Below are 16,885 nucleotides of genomic sequence, written 5' to 3'. Positions count from 1 at the left end.
GGGTATTTCTCAACTTTATTACGGAAAAGCAACACTATTTATACAGGAAAATAAGGTGTTAATTGGAGGCGTAAATTAGAGGCATAACAATATTAGCATATTACTAAATAACAGCTTTTATGGGGACTTTCCATTTAGCCTTGCATTCTGTAAACAAAACTTGCAATTAAGCCGATTCTAATAAAACACAGTACTGGTTTCCGTCCAACAAAACAATTCTACATTAACTGAATTCTTGCCCCACAATTGTATGCTTAAACCTAATAATTAGGTAATAATAATCTTTGGTTCTCTGAGCCACCTAAAAAGAAGAGTGTTCTTTAGAAAAAAAACTTTGTGAAATAATGTTCTAGGTCTTACTTACCAGAGGTTTTAAACAAGGGAAACCACCAAATGCAATACAATAACTGTATTAGTAACTTTATTTCATATAGCGCTTTTCTCCCAATGGGACTTAAAATGCTTCACAATTACAGTACAGTGCATGGTACATTGCACATAAGATTTCTACAGACACAGTCCCTGTCCAGATGAGCTTACAATCTATGTGTTTTTGGTCCCTGAAGCACAGGGAGATAAAGAGACTTGCTCAAGGTCACAAGGAGCGGACACCGGGATGTGAACCAATGTCATTGTTCTCAGACTCGGTGCCTTTAGGGGGCGGCCCCAGTCACTTTTACAGCGCACGACTCGGCGTGCGCTGTGCTATCAAGCCCCGCCCCCCCAGTCAGACCTGTCCTGGTCCCTACTTTGTCGTGCACCTTTCCCCAGCGGTGCGCGACAGGTTTTCAGGCAGATAGGGGAATTTGAAATTAACATCTGCGACGGAGGCGTGACAACGCCCCCGCCGGTGGTTCAGCCAATAAGGGCGAACCAGCCGCGGGACGTCATGGCCACGCCCCCGCAAACCCACAGCCACGCCCCCTCCCATGGCAAACCTTCTCTCTCCCCTCAGACCGCCTCACTCACTGAGCCACTCCTTCAGAAATGTTCAGCGCTATAAAAGGACTTACTTTGTGCATGACGTTTCTAATAACTGAGTGGTACTGTTTAGCAAAGTAAGATAAAAAACAGTTCTTCTGAACAGAAGAAAAGAAAGTGAACATTCTTCATTATCATATTACAAATACATTACATTACCACTACTTTCTTTTATCATTTAGAAATAATTAAATAAGTTGATAAATAAATATTATTGTTAAACGATACATTGTATATAAAACAAAGTACGTTTGTGTGTAAAGCCTAGCTAAAAGTATATCTTTTTAATTGTTAAGTATTGACTTAAATGTAAATTTGAAGGAAAAATGTTACATGAGTAAAGTAATGTTGTATTGTAATTAATGTCCCTTTCCGGGGTTGCTGATCGGTTTAGGTGCCCAATTGGCGCATAACAGCTTGAAGAATGTGCCAAGAGGCTTTAGTGAATTCAATTGAACGTAATTTTCAGTATAAATGGCAATTTGAATCATTTTCAACATATCTCAGCAAATTACTGTTTAATCAATGCAGGGATATCGCCTGTTATCTTTGGCTACTTTGCACAAATGGCCATAATGAACTCTGTAATAAATTGCATGATACTAGCGTCTAGCAGTGTTATCAGGGACTATGGCTCAAGCTTACAAAATGTCCCAAATATTGTCCCTTTCAAACTCAACTTCCGTTCTAAAATACCCCCTCCCCCCAAAAATGCACCTATATGTAAAACCTTATCTCTTTCCCATCAGATAGAAGGAAATATATGATATTTGTTACATGATGAAAAAAAAGCAGAACTCTCAAGAGTAATATAAATGAATGTGACCATAACTGGACATTTCCGAGCTTCTGACTTCTTATTTTTCAGTTATGCATTTACCTTTTTTAACCCTTTATATTTTGCTTACCACAATTAAAAGGTTCTTCAAATAATACATTGTAACAAAGCAGAGAAAACTTACATGTGCTGAATAGCATCCTCAAAGAGAACGAGATTCATTGAAGCGTGGATCTCATTGTAGTGTTCTAGCGCATCGGTTAAAATTCTGGTCAGCTTTTCCCAATCGGACACGGGAAAGTAACGAGGTTCTCCAACACCATGAGCAAAGTGGCAGTAAATAAGTGGCTTGTGGATAAATATGTGCTCATCGACACCCTGCAAAAGTAAAATGCAGATACTCTATAACAGGCCAATACCAGTACTCAAGAGCCACCCACAGATCAGGTTTTCAGGAGATCCCTGCTTCAGCACAGGTGGCTCAATCAGTGGCTCAGTTGCTGTGCTGAAGTAGGGATATCCTGCAAACCTGACCTGTTTGGTGGCTCATGAGGACTGGAGTTGCCCACCACTGGTCTATAGCATTATAACACGGCGAGCTAATCTTCCAGCGTTACATATTCATTACATTTAGTAAAACTTAACCTCCATGAAAGGCATTTTATTCATGTGTTACAGAAATGTTCTTAGATGTACTTTATTCCTTTTACACAAAATGCAATAAAGAGATAAGAATATAAAAGACATTTACATAATGTAATTAGCCAATAACAAACTACTGAGAACTAATTTGTGGGTTACAAGAGTATTTTAGAGAACTAGAACCAAGAGTGGAACAGATGAATCATTAGGCTTTGAAGATTAGAATAAAAGGGTCAAAATGTATGGGAAGAAAGAGTTCTCTCCAAAGTTTGGAAGACAGGAAAAATGTTTTAAAGAACTATGTAAATAAAGGGCAGCATCAAAACGTATCTGTCCAGGTGTCGGAAAAATGAAAGTTTACCTGAGAAATAAAAGAGGGCAAGAATAAAACTGGAATTCAATGATTTGATTAATCCAGCCACCATGGCAGGGAGCAAGAAGGGGTTGAAATATATGAGCTGGCATTTGACATAATAAATAAGATGCAGCACAGAGTGCCGGGGAACCCTGATGTGCCGCGACCCTGTGCCAAGGATGAAACTTAAGCTGGCTGCTCAGTGGGCATATCCCATGCTGCCTGGAGATGTAGAGGCTGTGATCTGCCTCTCCTCTATCAGCCCGGCACAGAGGAGAGAGAGAAACATCTTCATATCTAGACCGCTCTGAACAGTTGCCATGTTTTAGGTGTGTGGGAAGGTAGGAGGGAATAGGGAAGTAGTGAGGTCTTTGTATCAGGTGGTAGAGGGGGTGGGGGGGGTATTAGTGCTTTGTGTGGGGTGAAGATGGTGTGTAGGGTAAATAAGAGAAGGTGATGGTAAATATAGTGTTTAAGAAAGCGGGTGAAAAGGAGGAATACAGGTAGAGGAGTGAGGTGTGAACACCAAGGGTGCTCCGAGATTTAAAAAACTTCAGGGGTTCACCTGCTCAAAAAAGGTTGAGAACCGTCCGCAGGATGGAGATAAGATGTGAGGACAATTGAGGAAACTAGGATAATATGATAATGAAGCTTGTGACGATAATATGGAAGCAGACGTAAGAACACAGTAATATAACATACTTGATGAATAAAGATTTATTTAAAGCAGGGGTGGCCAACTGCAGTCCTCAATGACCACCACCAATAGGGCAGGTTTTCAGGATATCCCTGCTTCAGCACAGGTGGCTCAATCAGTAACTCAGTCGTAATGACCGAGCCACTGATTGAGCCTCCTGTGCTGAAGCAGGGATATCCTGAAAACCTGCCCTGTTGGTGGTCCCTGAGGACTGGGAGTTGGTCACCCCTGATTTAGAGGAAGGCAAAGCTAAGATCTGTATGTTATGATGTAGACGTGGATAACAAAGCACAATGAACAGTACTAAAATTAATGTTGGGAAATAAAGAGAGAAAAACAGAAATTCAGGTTAAAGTGACAATCCATAAAAAGGAGAACATGAAGGATATACAAATGACTGAGTTGTATCTATGACTGATCACCAAAATGACCTGAAACAGTGAGAAGCAGAAACCTAGATGCTGCACTTCATAAATTACATTTGCTTGATACAAAGAAGCATGGTTTTTACTGCACCATTTTAACAGAACCACTGACTAGAGATGTGTGTAACGTTCACAAAATTGGTGAATATCAGACAATTCTGCACAATTAACATTAGTCAAAACATGAACATTCACCCCAAAAAATGCCACTATTTCATTGGGTGGTAAATTTGTGCACAACTTCCTAGAACGTTTACAGCGCAAACAGCATTGATATGAAATATTTTACAAATGTGCAACTTTATTTAAAAGACAGTAAATGCATTTGTGAAGAGACGTGTTCATAGTGTATGTGTCTTAGAATACTCAAATATCGCACTTACAGAATAGAAAAGCTGATTTTCACAAAAGATGTTAAAAGTAAAAGATCTTACCTCAAAATACCTTTTAGCCGTATCAATGAGCACTTTCTTAAAATGTTCAATATCTTTCTCTTCCATGAGTTTATCAGAGTATACTCGGGATGATTCATGCAGCCATAAGCTGACCAGGTCACTCGGGACCCGCACACACTCAGAAGACGCAAGAAGCATTCCCTGAAAAAGAATGTAAGGGTTTCTCCAATTAATATGAAATACAGTACATATAAAAATAGTTTCCAACTACCCTTCAGATATCAAGTTTTTTAAGGTAACCGCGCACTTTACTGTGATAAATATATATATTTTTAAGCAAATATATTAAATCTATGCCTTTGTGTCCCTTTGAAATAAAAGTGCTGAAAATACTATGGCCCATATTACTAAGTGGTCTTCTGCCAATTCTCAGTGCAATGGGCTGGAAGATGTCTTCCAGTGCCATAAGGAACCAAACATATGAGTGTGGTTTTAGGGGATATGATAACTATATACAAATATATTCGGGGACAATACAAAGAGCTTTCAAAGGAACTATTCATCCTACGGGCAGTACACATTACACAGTGTCATCCCTTAAGGTTGGAGGAAAGGAGATTTCACCAGCAACAAACAAAAGGGTTATTTACAGTAAGGGCTGTTAAAATGTGGAATTCATTACCCATGGAGACTGTGATGGCAGATACAATAGCTATCTACAAAAAAAGGCTGGACATCTTTTTAGAAAGGAAAGGTATATGAGGTTATACAAAATAAGTAAACCTTGAAAGGATGTTTATTCAGGGAGTAATCGCCAATATTTGGAGTCAGGAATTAATTTATTTTCCCCTTTATGAGATATCATTAGATGATATTTCACTGGGTTTTTTGTTTGCCTTCCTCTGGATAAATATACTGCAAGTACAAATATAGGGTTAAGTATCGGTCGTCTAAATTTAGCATAGGTTGAACTTGATGGACCTATGTCTTTTTTCAACCTCATCTTCTATGTAACTATGCTATGCATTGCTGACATTTCTTATGTAAGGTTTTTCAAATATTAGGACAAAGTCAGGTATCTCACTCTTTAACAGTCTGTCTCTACAGCTGGTCTCTACTGCTGAATTAGGAATTGAGAGGCGCTTCTGCTTTTGCCAAATGGAACACAATCACAAGAGTCTAGCTTGGGCTCCCAGTGACCCAGTGTGTGCTTAATCCTCAATGAAAACATTGTGAAATCACACAAGCAAATGTTCAATCTTATCTTTTTTTGTTGTAATTTTGTTTTTTTACTGTACACAACTTAGATTTATATAATTGTAAAATCCTTCAGAGAATAATAGTATTTATTACTACTACTACTAATAATCATAATAATAACTAATCTTAGTCATCTACCCAGTAATGCTACCCAGTATTTAAGGTGTTTTTATATTGGTCAGTGGAGGTAGTGAAAATTGTAATGCTGGGTTGCATGACTATGCAGTCCTTTTAACGAATGGACACTCTACATATCTTTGGGGTGTCTGAAGATGCATGAAAGAATGTGTGCACAGAAGCATGAGCACTGTTGCTTCCTGGAGGAGATTTGCACTCGATGCATGCTGCTGTGAATACTGAACGCTGCTGTGAATTCTGAACATTGGACGCTGCTGTTTCATACTGTATGTACTGTTGTGCTCCAGACCTACTGCATGATCTGAAGGATGGGCATTTATTTAGACATTTGTGTGATATATTATTTTGATAGCACAATTGTTATACTAGTATTTTTTTCTTTCAATATTTGGGTAATAGCCTGTGTATTATACAGGTAAGGTTACTAATAGTGCCTGGGTAGTAGTTAAAGTTATATACAATTTAATGTAAACTTACATCTAAGCAGGATCTGTTTTATAAGATTTCTTTCCTTCTTTCAGGGCTTTCTCTTTCTACGAATTAAAGTATAATTGTATATACATATATATGATTTCTCTTCATTTTTTTTTTACTGTGTGAGTTCCTTGATGTTCAGATGTTATGTGAGACAATTCGGACTATATAAGAAGATTATCACATTTCGCCAAATAAAATTTGAACATGGTACTCGATAAAAGGAGCATGATTTGAACAAACGGGGAAATTTCACTAATCTTTTTTTACCTAACCCAGTCTGGTGAGATTAAAAAAGTGAGCATTGCAGGGAGGGGGTTGAGAGAGACTTCTATTCAAGTCATAGTGAGTATTAAAATAAGAATATCTGCACATATTGGTTATATAAAATTATATTTATACATATATTAGTTGTATAAATATTACTTCTTTGAATATGTCTCACCACAAGTTGAGAAGGTTAACTGGTGTTGGTGGCATATACGGAGAAAATGAAATGGGGGTGACATTCCGAGGCAAATTTGGAGCAAAATGTATGCAAATTGAATTATTTTCATCTTGCATTTCTTTGCATCAATGTATCAAAACCTTTACTCCATGTTTTGCGTCACCTGGTGATTTGGGGGAGCGTCAATAGGAGGAGTTGGGGAGCAGTTACACGACGCACAGATTATAATGAGATTTATCAAACCTAGCGTCTCTCTGCATAACTTTTGTAACTTGTTTTTACGTTAAAAAAAAGTTGCCAGGTCTGAGGTGTCGTAAACTTTTCTGCCCAACAATATGCGGCAAATGTAAGAAACGATCTCTTACATTTGATGCAAACGCACGCAGAAAATGAAGCAGTGTGTCAAAGCAAACTTCTATGTGCATGTTCTTTACATTGATACATCCAGGTCTGCTGATCGCTTTTCCAGGGCCCAGGACTAGAGTCTCCACAAGAGCCCTTGGTTGTTGAATGGGGGAGAGGTGTTCGCTTCCCCTGTCGGCGGCCCTGTGCTCCCGCCCCGTCCCGCTCTCCTCTCTCTCACTCTTCCCTCTCTCTCACTTTCCCCCTTTCTCTCTCCTCACTCACTTACCCACTCTCCCTTCCCCCTCTCCCTCCACTCTATTCACTCTCTACTCACTAATTTTCCCACCTACCCATATCTCTCCCTCCTCTTTCTTCCTTACCTTCTCTCTCCCTTTCCCCCAATCACTCTCACACCCCCACCTCTCTATCTCTCTCCTCTGTTTCTCACTTACTTACTTTCCCCCCTCTCTCCCCCTCCCCCCCATCTAGACTTTACCTGTGAAGTGATATCTTGGGCCTGGCAATGAATGGGGGCCCACCCAGGCAGCCCATACCAGAAGTTGGGCCCAACTTCCGACAGGGGGCCAAAGTTCTGAGTTCGGACTGCTGAGTTGGGCCACATCAAACACCGGGCCCGGGACAGATGTCTCTGTGCTCTACACCCTGTTAGTGACCCTGGATACATATCTCCCATTAACTTAATATAGAGTCTCAGGGGCTTATTCTGTTTTTGCTGAAACGGACGATTTGGACATTTTTCGGCCAAATTCCCCCATTGATTAGTGTAATTTTGGCCAAAAATAGCCTGGCCAACCACTTTAACGGATATAGGATAGTCTTTATCTCTCTCTTTGGTACTTATTCAATATCAGCCAAAGTGGCTGTTTTGTGCGGACATTCACCATTGCAGTCAATGGGGATTTTTCAGCTGAAAATGGCCCTGACACTTTGGCAGATATAGAAAAAGGCCTCTTTTTCTCAGACTGTCAAGACGCATAAAACTGAACATTTTTGATGGAACAAAATGGGATTTCTTTCTTTGTTATCTTCATATACATACAGTAATTCTTATTGAATACAATGAGAATTCCCCATTTTAACTGCATTAAACGGTCTGCCATTTGACCCCAATGTGCTCCAAAATATTCTTGTTGTTTAAATATGGCTGGTCCATAGATTGAGCTTTGGCAGTCACACTGTGATGTTTGTAAAAAAATGTTTGGAGATTTTGTGTCAAATTTACACATCAAAAATTGTATTTATGTCTATATTTAGGGTGAGTAGTCAGATTCCATATATCTAGGTACATTTTAGAGGAAATGATGCAATACAGTAAAGTATCTATTCACCAACATAAAATTTAAGGGAGAAAATGATTAGAAAGAAAAGCATAGTTTTACCTGAAATATATGTGTCAAATCTCTCAAATTAAATACATAGTGGAATCTTATTGCTGTTGGCAGAAAATTCTGGGTCATTTTGTGATGGAGACAAATAGCAGCTTGCATTAAATTAGATACAGATTTGACCACGCTGTAACTGAAGCCACCATGCTGAAAATGTGAGTTTATGATTTTACTATAAATTGTTGTTAATGCGTCCAATCCAGGAAAATGCACAGCAAACACGGAAAAATGCCTCTGAAAGACAACATTGAAAAAAGCGAAACATTATGTCCATTGCAACTTTTTTCCAATTCATTCTGTCCTTTTATTATGATTAAACACGTGACCAGAAAATAGAAGGAATGTATCTCATGATATACATCTTATTGCTAGCTACTTACAAATCGCAGACTACGATAAAAATATTAATAGATCTAAAGGATATCTAATACTTAACTAAGGAAATGTGAATATACTGTAGTGCCGACGAGTATTCTAAAACAAATCTGGGGCAATCACCAACAAGACCCAGGTACATGCTGGGTACATGCTGGGTACATGCTGCAACATTTCAGTGACATTTCTGCAGACAGACTAATGGCCCATCGGATTAACAGCGGGGGTCCCTGGCAGTCCCATTCAAACTGAATGGGACTGCCAGGGACCCCTGCTGTGTTAATTCGATGGGCCATTAGTCTCTGCAGAAATGTCACTGAAATGTTGCAGCATGTACCCAGCATGCTTAAGGCAAGTTTTAGAATACTTGTCGGCGCACCTGTATGGTACAGATGTTATAAATACTTGTACCATGTTGATACTGTTATATTTTGTATTGAATTACTGTATATAAATCATTAAAAAATATATCTATTACATTAAAATCCCTTCTGGCCCATCTATTCATCAATATTTTCCAGCACCTTTGGAAAACAAGTTGAAGAGCATTAGTGTATATGTTAAAAGTTCACATGTATCTCTTATTTCCTTACAATAAAAGCTGATTCTGAAGAAGTAATTGGTCATGAAACACGTCGGAGAGCTACTCCCAGTTGCGGGCCCTTAGCCATGGGAACTTTGTTCGCAATGCAATTTTACTGTGTGTAAACGGAAGAAATAAATGTGAACTTTCAACATCTAAACCATTACCATCTCTGCGGAAGTTCATTTCTAAGGATTTTACATATTCGAGTATGCAGCGTAATTGATGCTGAATATAAATATATAAATTACCTGAAGACGAGGATTGATGGAAAAACTTCCAGCAGTGGGATTCATGCATGTTATGTATTGGCAGTTATGAATTTCTTTTAAAATCAATTTCTGTCGGTCATACCTAAAGTGATTAAATATAAAAGATAAATGCTTTTTAAATTGGTTTAGGGGTTATAATTCCGTCCAACACCTAGCTCTATTGTTAACCAGGAATTGAACTGTGATGGTACTAGTATTCCTTGCACTGCATATTGTATCCTTTTGAATTTCTCAACCCATTTCTTCAGGCACCCTAATCAGGCCATGTTTTAGGAATATGGTCAAAATTGTGTGAGAGCGCTCAAGTAGTTCCGGATAAAAAGGATCTTTTATAAGAGTATCAAAATACATATAAAGAGACCACCATTAAGAGTGGGTGATCAATGAAGATATTCAAAGTGTCTTTGAATAGGATGAAAATCTTGCACTCTTCTTAATGAAGTTGTAATGTTTCCCTGGAGGTATAGGCAAGTGAAATATGTGAAATCCGCACCCCTAAAACCTCATTGGGAAATGTCCAGCAAGACATCATTGGGAATTCTTCAGCAAGACATCCAGAAAAATATCAATCCAACGTACAAGGAGCTTTATAAATAACTACAATGTGCGAAACGCGTAGGAGTGTCTCTGATACCTCCTTTTTAGTCCTGCCAAACCAATAAATATTTTCATACCTCAATTTTTGAGACAAAAACACATAGGGAGACAAAGGGGTCTCCTGCAAGATTCCTGTTACTGCACAGCAAGGCTGATAAATGTAATGAGGGTTCAAATACCCCCCCAACAATTGTTGAATATAGGCTGCAAGAGGTACAGGTAAGTAACCGCTCCCAACATTGGGGGAGGACAGTTACCAATAAAGCCTATATGGCCAAAACAATAAAATTTTATTAATAAACACAATAACAATGATTAATGGTGACAAATGCTCTAATTCTAATTTAAAAACAGTTAATTTGGGGGGGTTGCATGTATTTTGTGGGAAGGGGGTAATTATTGTGGGGGGGAGTGTGTGTGTGGCTGGGGGGAAGGGAATGAGTGTGAGGAGGGGGGATTGAGGGAGCAGGATTGAGTGAGAGAGGGTTAATTGATGTAGGGGAAAATGAGAGGAGAGAGGGGGTGTAAGAGAGGGCGTGAGGAAGAGAGAGGGGTGAGGGGGACTTCGAGTGAGTGAGGAAGCGAGGGGGTAAGAGTGAGATGGGGAGAGAAATACATGGGAAGAGGGGGGGATAGAGGAGGGGGCTCACGAGGAGTTGTGGAATGGGGGGCTCACAAGACCGCTGACATGGGGGGAGGGGTCCGTCTTAAAAACTCTAGTTCTGGGCCCTAGGAAATCTGTCGGCGGCCCTGTTTGTGACGTATGTCCCTCTACTTTTTCTATATTTGTGGCACAGGAGGAATGCATTTTGATATTGTGTCACTATTGTCCTATTATGTCCTACCTTGCCCAAAAGGAACATATGCCATTAGTTATATATTTTTACACATTTTGATTGTTGTCCAAAGATCTTAACCCTTATTTAAAAGCATTATGTTCTTGTGCATCCATAGACACTATCGCTAGTTTTGAATGGCACTTGAGCCATTCTTATTTATCCTTTACTTGAGATTTTGCAACCATCACTCTGCATAAGGAGATACATTTAGGGCACAAACATAAGGGAGAGTTGGGAGAAGGGTGTCCACATGAAACACAGTTTTGCACTAGAAACGTAAGATGCAAAACACAGTTGTAAATCCCGGAAAAAAGTATTCTGAATGGGTTAATGGACGTTTTGCACACTTACATGTTAGAAACACAACTAGAATACTGACACGTGTATCTAAATGTATGTATGTATGTATGTCTTTATTTGTATAGCGCCATAAAATGTACATAGCGCTTCACAGTAGTAATACATGTCATATAAATAACAAATATAAATAACAGATCATGGGAATAAGTGCTTCAGACATACTGTAAAAGTAACATTAAGGAAGGAGTCCCTGCTCCGAGGAGCTTACAATCTAATTGGTAGGTAGGGAGAACGTACAGAGACAGTAGGAGGGAATACTAGTAAGTGCGTCTGCAGGGGGCCAAGCTTTGTGTCATGTGTCCATGATTATCCAGTGCTACTCATATGCTTCTTTAAGCAGATGTGTCTTAAGGTGGGTCTTAAAGGTGGATAGCGAGGGGGCTAGTCGGGTATTGAGGGGAAGGGCATTCCAGAGGTGTGGGGTGTGGGGCAGATGCTAAATGTGACATTTCCATGAAATGAGGCATTTGAAGTTATATTGTCCATCTTGTACGACAATTATGGAAATTAATTTCAACCTTATAACATGTACACCAGCTGAAAAGACCAATACATGTTATTTAAAAGATTACCCATACGTGAATAGTGTATCAGAAAGTACTCACCAGTGACTGTAATCTAGATGCTGTCGAATTAAAGTGTGAGGCTGCACTGTGCTATAAGCATCTACTTCTGGCATGTTAAGATCATCGATAAAATAAATCAATTTTTTGGTGCCTGGTGGAGCATAATTTCTTCCAGCTTTCTTTTCCAAGGGCTTTTCTAGAACACCTGTTTTAATATAGAAATATACACAATCTTAGCAAACTCTTTATTTGCCGTTTCATCTAAAAGTATGTAAGTTCCAAACTTTTCATGCAAAAACAAATACTGTATGTGCTTTGAGACGTTACTTTACAAAATAATATTCAGCTTACGTTACCACATGCAAATGGGATCTCTCTATTTATGATTTAGTTATTTATGATATTAAGAAGGTAGTTCAATGGAGCTTTTTAGTTAGACTATTTTGCAATGCTAAATCTCTCTTGTTTTAGATACAGGGAACATTGTAGCGTTTACCTTCTCTTGCTAAACAACTTTAATTGGTAAGACTTACCATGCTTTAAAAGAAAAGTCCTCTTGTGTTAGATTGAAAACTAAATTTTACATCTTAAGAATACACTGCCCTACTCCTTCTACAAGTTAAATATTAATAAATAATGATTGAATAATGTGATAGTTTGAACACAAAAGTCGCCATTTTGTAATCTAAAGAAATATCTAAAGCATTATGTTTGTTGACAATTGGTATGTATGATATATATATACACATACATGTAGAGGTATCAGTACCGTGTTAGCTGAGCTTCAATAATCAAAAAATAAATAGATGATACCGTTCTGTGGCTAACGAAATGCTATTATTTGTGCGAGCTTTCGAGATACACTGATCTCTTCTTCCGGCGATTATTGAAGCTCGGCTAACACGGTACTGATACCTCTACATGAAAATATGGAAGATACCACATTGTACCGCACTCAGGTAACATCGCCGAAAGAAGAGATCAGTGTATCTCGAAAGCTCGCACAAATAAAAGCATTTCGTTAGCCACAGAACGGTATCATCTATTTATTTTTTGATTATATATATATATATATATATATATATATATATATATATATATATCTTTGTGTGTTTGGACTTGAATCAGTAATGCACTACTTTAAGTGTTTTTTTTACACATGATTCTAGAGAGATTTTGTTATTTAGGAAGAGAGGGTATTTGTTCACTTTTGGTGCAGCCGGTTGGGCAGTCTCATGTCTCTGTCCATTTTAAGCTCCAAAGCATGCCGTTTTGCTGGAGTAGATATCTCCTGAAGTGGTGTGTAATGAACATGGCAGAAAGTATTAAGTATTTTAATCAATCTGGCACATCAGAGGTTAATGTTAACTTGCAAATTGTCTTAAAAACACAAGAATTGTTTTTATTGGGGTCAAAACCTACACTGGCGACACACTTTATTCGAGCTCGGCTAGTCCCACGAATTCGGGTATACCCGGGTGTATTGAGGTTTGTGACTGTTTTCTGCCCGAGTGCATTGAGGTATTTTCAGGCAGGGATTGAAGCATTTATTCCCGCTGGCTGCAATACTGCACAGTATATATATATATATACTGCATTACAATTCATGAATTTATGCCATCTGGTAGACACGCGAAGCATTGCAGCCTATTAAATCCTAATCATTATCATTTAACAGATCAGCCGCCCATCAGCCAGGCATGAACCCAGGCTGGGAAGGCAAATGCAACGGGGCTTGTCAGAGGTGAGGAGCGGCGCATTCCAGGTATCTGCCAGGTACATACTGGGTATTTGCTCGAATAAAGTGTGTCGGTGCAGTACATAGTTATGTGTTTGTCCAGAGACTGAGGTATCTGGGTTCAACACCCGGGTAAGCAAGTGAGGGGATTGAAAAATTGCATCACAATTCTTCCCTGACAGTGGTAATAAATGAAAACCTTTTAAAATGTACCTTTAAATGCATTCTTTGGGTGATCTATGGAATACCAGGGGGGTGTGGCCAAGATGACAGCCCAAAACGTTTGGGTAAACTTACTAAATATGAAATCCTGGGTCTGACAGCGATTTGCAAGAATAACTAATAGATATTTGTAACAGTTGTGATTACATGAATCAAATGATTACAAGAATGACAGGGTGGTCTATGTCCCAATCTCTGATATCTGTTCTCATGCAAAAGTAGAAGCTAAGGTGTCATGTTTCATAGCCAGGCACGCATTTAAAAAAAGTGATCAACAAAAGCAACTAATAACACTGGGGGTTTTGGGGATGGCGGAGGGTTGTGTTTATAATCAGAATCACTTACGCTGGAGCATAGCAGATGTTGTGTAGTAATTAAAGGGAACCTTGGCGACCATGTAGTCTTCTGACAGTTTTGTAACTTTGTCAGACACAAGAACTGTTTTCCCAACGCCAGCGTTGCCAACTAACATTATTGGTTTCCCCTTCTCCAGCAGCAAATCCACAAAATACCTCAAACGTACCGTTTCAGCCGTATGAACTAGGACAGTCTACAAAAAAAAAACGTTTACAGATAAAACCATTAAACAGATGTCTGTGTCTTCATCTAATATACACCCAGTGACAGTATCTAACTAATTGTGCGCCTACTCTATTTTTTAGAACCATTTGAATTGTATGTTTTTTAATGCTTGATTTAAATAAGGTTTTGCTTCCTGTGAAGCTCTGTAACTTTTTGTTTTATATATATATATATATATATATATATATATATATATATATACAGTGCTCGACAAACCCGGTCGCCCACTCGCCAGGCGCGAACGGAAATTGGCCGGTGGCCAGCTACTTTTTTTCCCTGCTCTGCGCAAATTAAAAAATAAATAAATAATTTAAAAAAATATCCTCCTGTCTGATTGGCCAATTGGGCGTGACGCGGAATGGAGCCAGCAGGGGTAAGTAATGGCTGCTCCTGCTCTTCGCACGTTCGGTCCCTGTCTCCTGCAAGCGCTTCCCCCCTCATCCCCTCAGTCTCTGCCCCCGGATCCGCTTCCCCTCTGGTCTCCGCTCCTGTCCCCGTGGCTGCACGTGCGGGGCAGGAGATGTCCGCCCCCCCTCCCCCCTCTCTGCCCCCCCCCCCACGGTACCGCTTGCCCTACGGTCCCCGCTTTCCCCCGGTGCCCGTGGCTACTCGCGCGGGGCAGGAAATGCCAGCAGGTGTGGTCCCCGTGGCTGTTTCCACTTTCCCCCCCCACAGAGAGAGAGTGTGTGTGTGTGTGTGTGTGTGTGTGTGTATGTGTGAGAGTGTGAGAGTGTGTGTGTGTGTGTGTGTGTGTGTGTGTGTGTGTGTGTGTGTGTGTGTGTGTGTGTGTGTGTGTGTGTGTGTGTGTGTGTATGAGAGAGTGAGAGAGCGAACGTGTAGGACACCAGAGGTACCCCCCACCCAGTCAGTCATTCCCCCACCCAGTCAGTCATCCCCCCACCCCACCCAGTCAGTCATCCCCCCACCCCACCCAGTCAGTCATCCCCCACCCAGTCAGTCATACCCCCCACCCAGTCAGTCATACCCCCCCACCCAGTCAGTCATACCTCCCCCCACCCAGTCTGTCATACCCCCCACCCAGTCTGTCATACCCCCCCCACCCAGTCAGTCATACCCCCCCACCCAGTCAGTCACACCCCCACCCAGTCAGTCATACCCCCCCACCCAGTCAGTCATACCCCCACCCACCCAGTCATACCCCCCACACAGTCAGTCATAATACCCCCCCCACCCAGTCAGTCATACCCCCCACCCAGTCAGTCAAAAGTCAGTCATCCCAACCCCTGCCCCCTGCCCAGTCGCCCAGTCACCCCACCCAGTCAGACAGTCAGTAATCCCCACCCAGTCAGACACCCCGTCACCCCCCCGTCACCCCACCCAATCACCCAGTCAGTCACCCCACCCCTCCAATCACCCAGTCAGTCACCCCACCCCCCAATCACATAGTCAGTCACCACACCCCCCCAATCACCCAGTCAGTCACCCCACCCCCCCAATCACCCAGTCACCCCACCCCCTGTCACCCCACACCCCCAGTCACCCCACACCCCCAATCACCCCACCCTGTCACCCCATCCCCCCACAGTGACCCTCTCTCCGTCTCTCACCCTCTCTCCGTCTCTCACCCTCTCTCCGTCTCTCACCCTCTCTCCGTCTCTCACCCTCTCTCCGTCTCTCACCCCGTCTCTCACACCGTCTCTCTCCGTCTCTGTCTCACCCTCTCTCTGTCTCACCCTCTCTCTGTCTCACCCACTCTCTGTCTCACCCACTCTCTGTCTCACCCACTCTCTGTCTCACCCACTCTCTGTCTCACCCACTCTCTGTCTCACCCACTCTCTGTCTCACCCACTCTCTGTCTCACCCACTCTCTGTCTCACCCACTCTCTGTCTCACCCACTCTCTGTCTCACCCACTCTCTGTCTCACCCACTCTCTGTCTCACCCACTCTCTGTCTCACCCACTCTCTGTCTCACCCACTCTCTGTCTCACCCACTCTCTGTCTCACCCACTCTCTGTCTCACCCACTCTCTGTCTCACCCACTCTCTGTCTCACTCACTCTCTGTCTCACTCACTCTCTGTCTCACTCACTCTCTGTCTCACAATCTGGATCTGGATATTTTATTTACCCTGTATATCTTAACTGCCCTATACTACACCGAAATAACCTATACTGCTTTCTTCCAGATCTAACTCTTGAGCTTCACACGGAAGACATCGGAATCCCCCGTAACCCAGAAGACAGGTAGGGAACACCTCCCCTCCAATGTATAACATTGCGGGAATGAGGTACCTGGACATTGAGGGTCTGCGGATCAGGTAAGATCCCAGGCGGGATTGCTGCTTTAAATATTGTGAAGCGGGGGCATCCAGGCACTAGTTAAGGGGTGCAGGAAATTAGTCATTCACATCTGGCTTTTTTTTCTAGATTCGACATTTATACACACA

General features: G+C 41.2%; 1 protein-coding gene across 1 annotated transcript in view; it reads right to left on the bottom strand.

The window, feature by feature from the left end:
• LOC142499998 (dynein axonemal heavy chain 11-like) overlaps positions 1 to 16,885 on the bottom strand; it is a 362,984-nt gene that overhangs the window by 201,799 nt on the left and 144,300 nt on the right. Inside the window, exons 46-51 of the mRNA XM_075610053.1 lie at positions 14,242 to 14,446; positions 11,976 to 12,141; positions 9,554 to 9,656; positions 8,339 to 8,578; positions 4,313 to 4,474; positions 1,944 to 2,137 (exon numbers count right to left, since the gene is read on the bottom strand). Of these exons, the coding sequence (XP_075466168.1) occupies positions 1,944 to 2,137; positions 4,313 to 4,474; positions 8,339 to 8,578; positions 9,554 to 9,656; positions 11,976 to 12,141; positions 14,242 to 14,446 (1,070 nt within the window). The remainder of the gene's footprint in view (positions 1 to 1,943; positions 2,138 to 4,312; positions 4,475 to 8,338; positions 8,579 to 9,553; positions 9,657 to 11,975; positions 12,142 to 14,241; positions 14,447 to 16,885) is intronic.

This window comes from Ascaphus truei, chromosome 7, assembly GCF_040206685.1.
Source record: "Ascaphus truei isolate aAscTru1 chromosome 7, aAscTru1.hap1, whole genome shotgun sequence".
NCBI lineage: Eukaryota > Metazoa > Chordata > Amphibia > Anura > Ascaphidae > Ascaphus > Ascaphus truei.
This window is presented reverse-complemented; position numbering and strand designations above follow the sequence as displayed.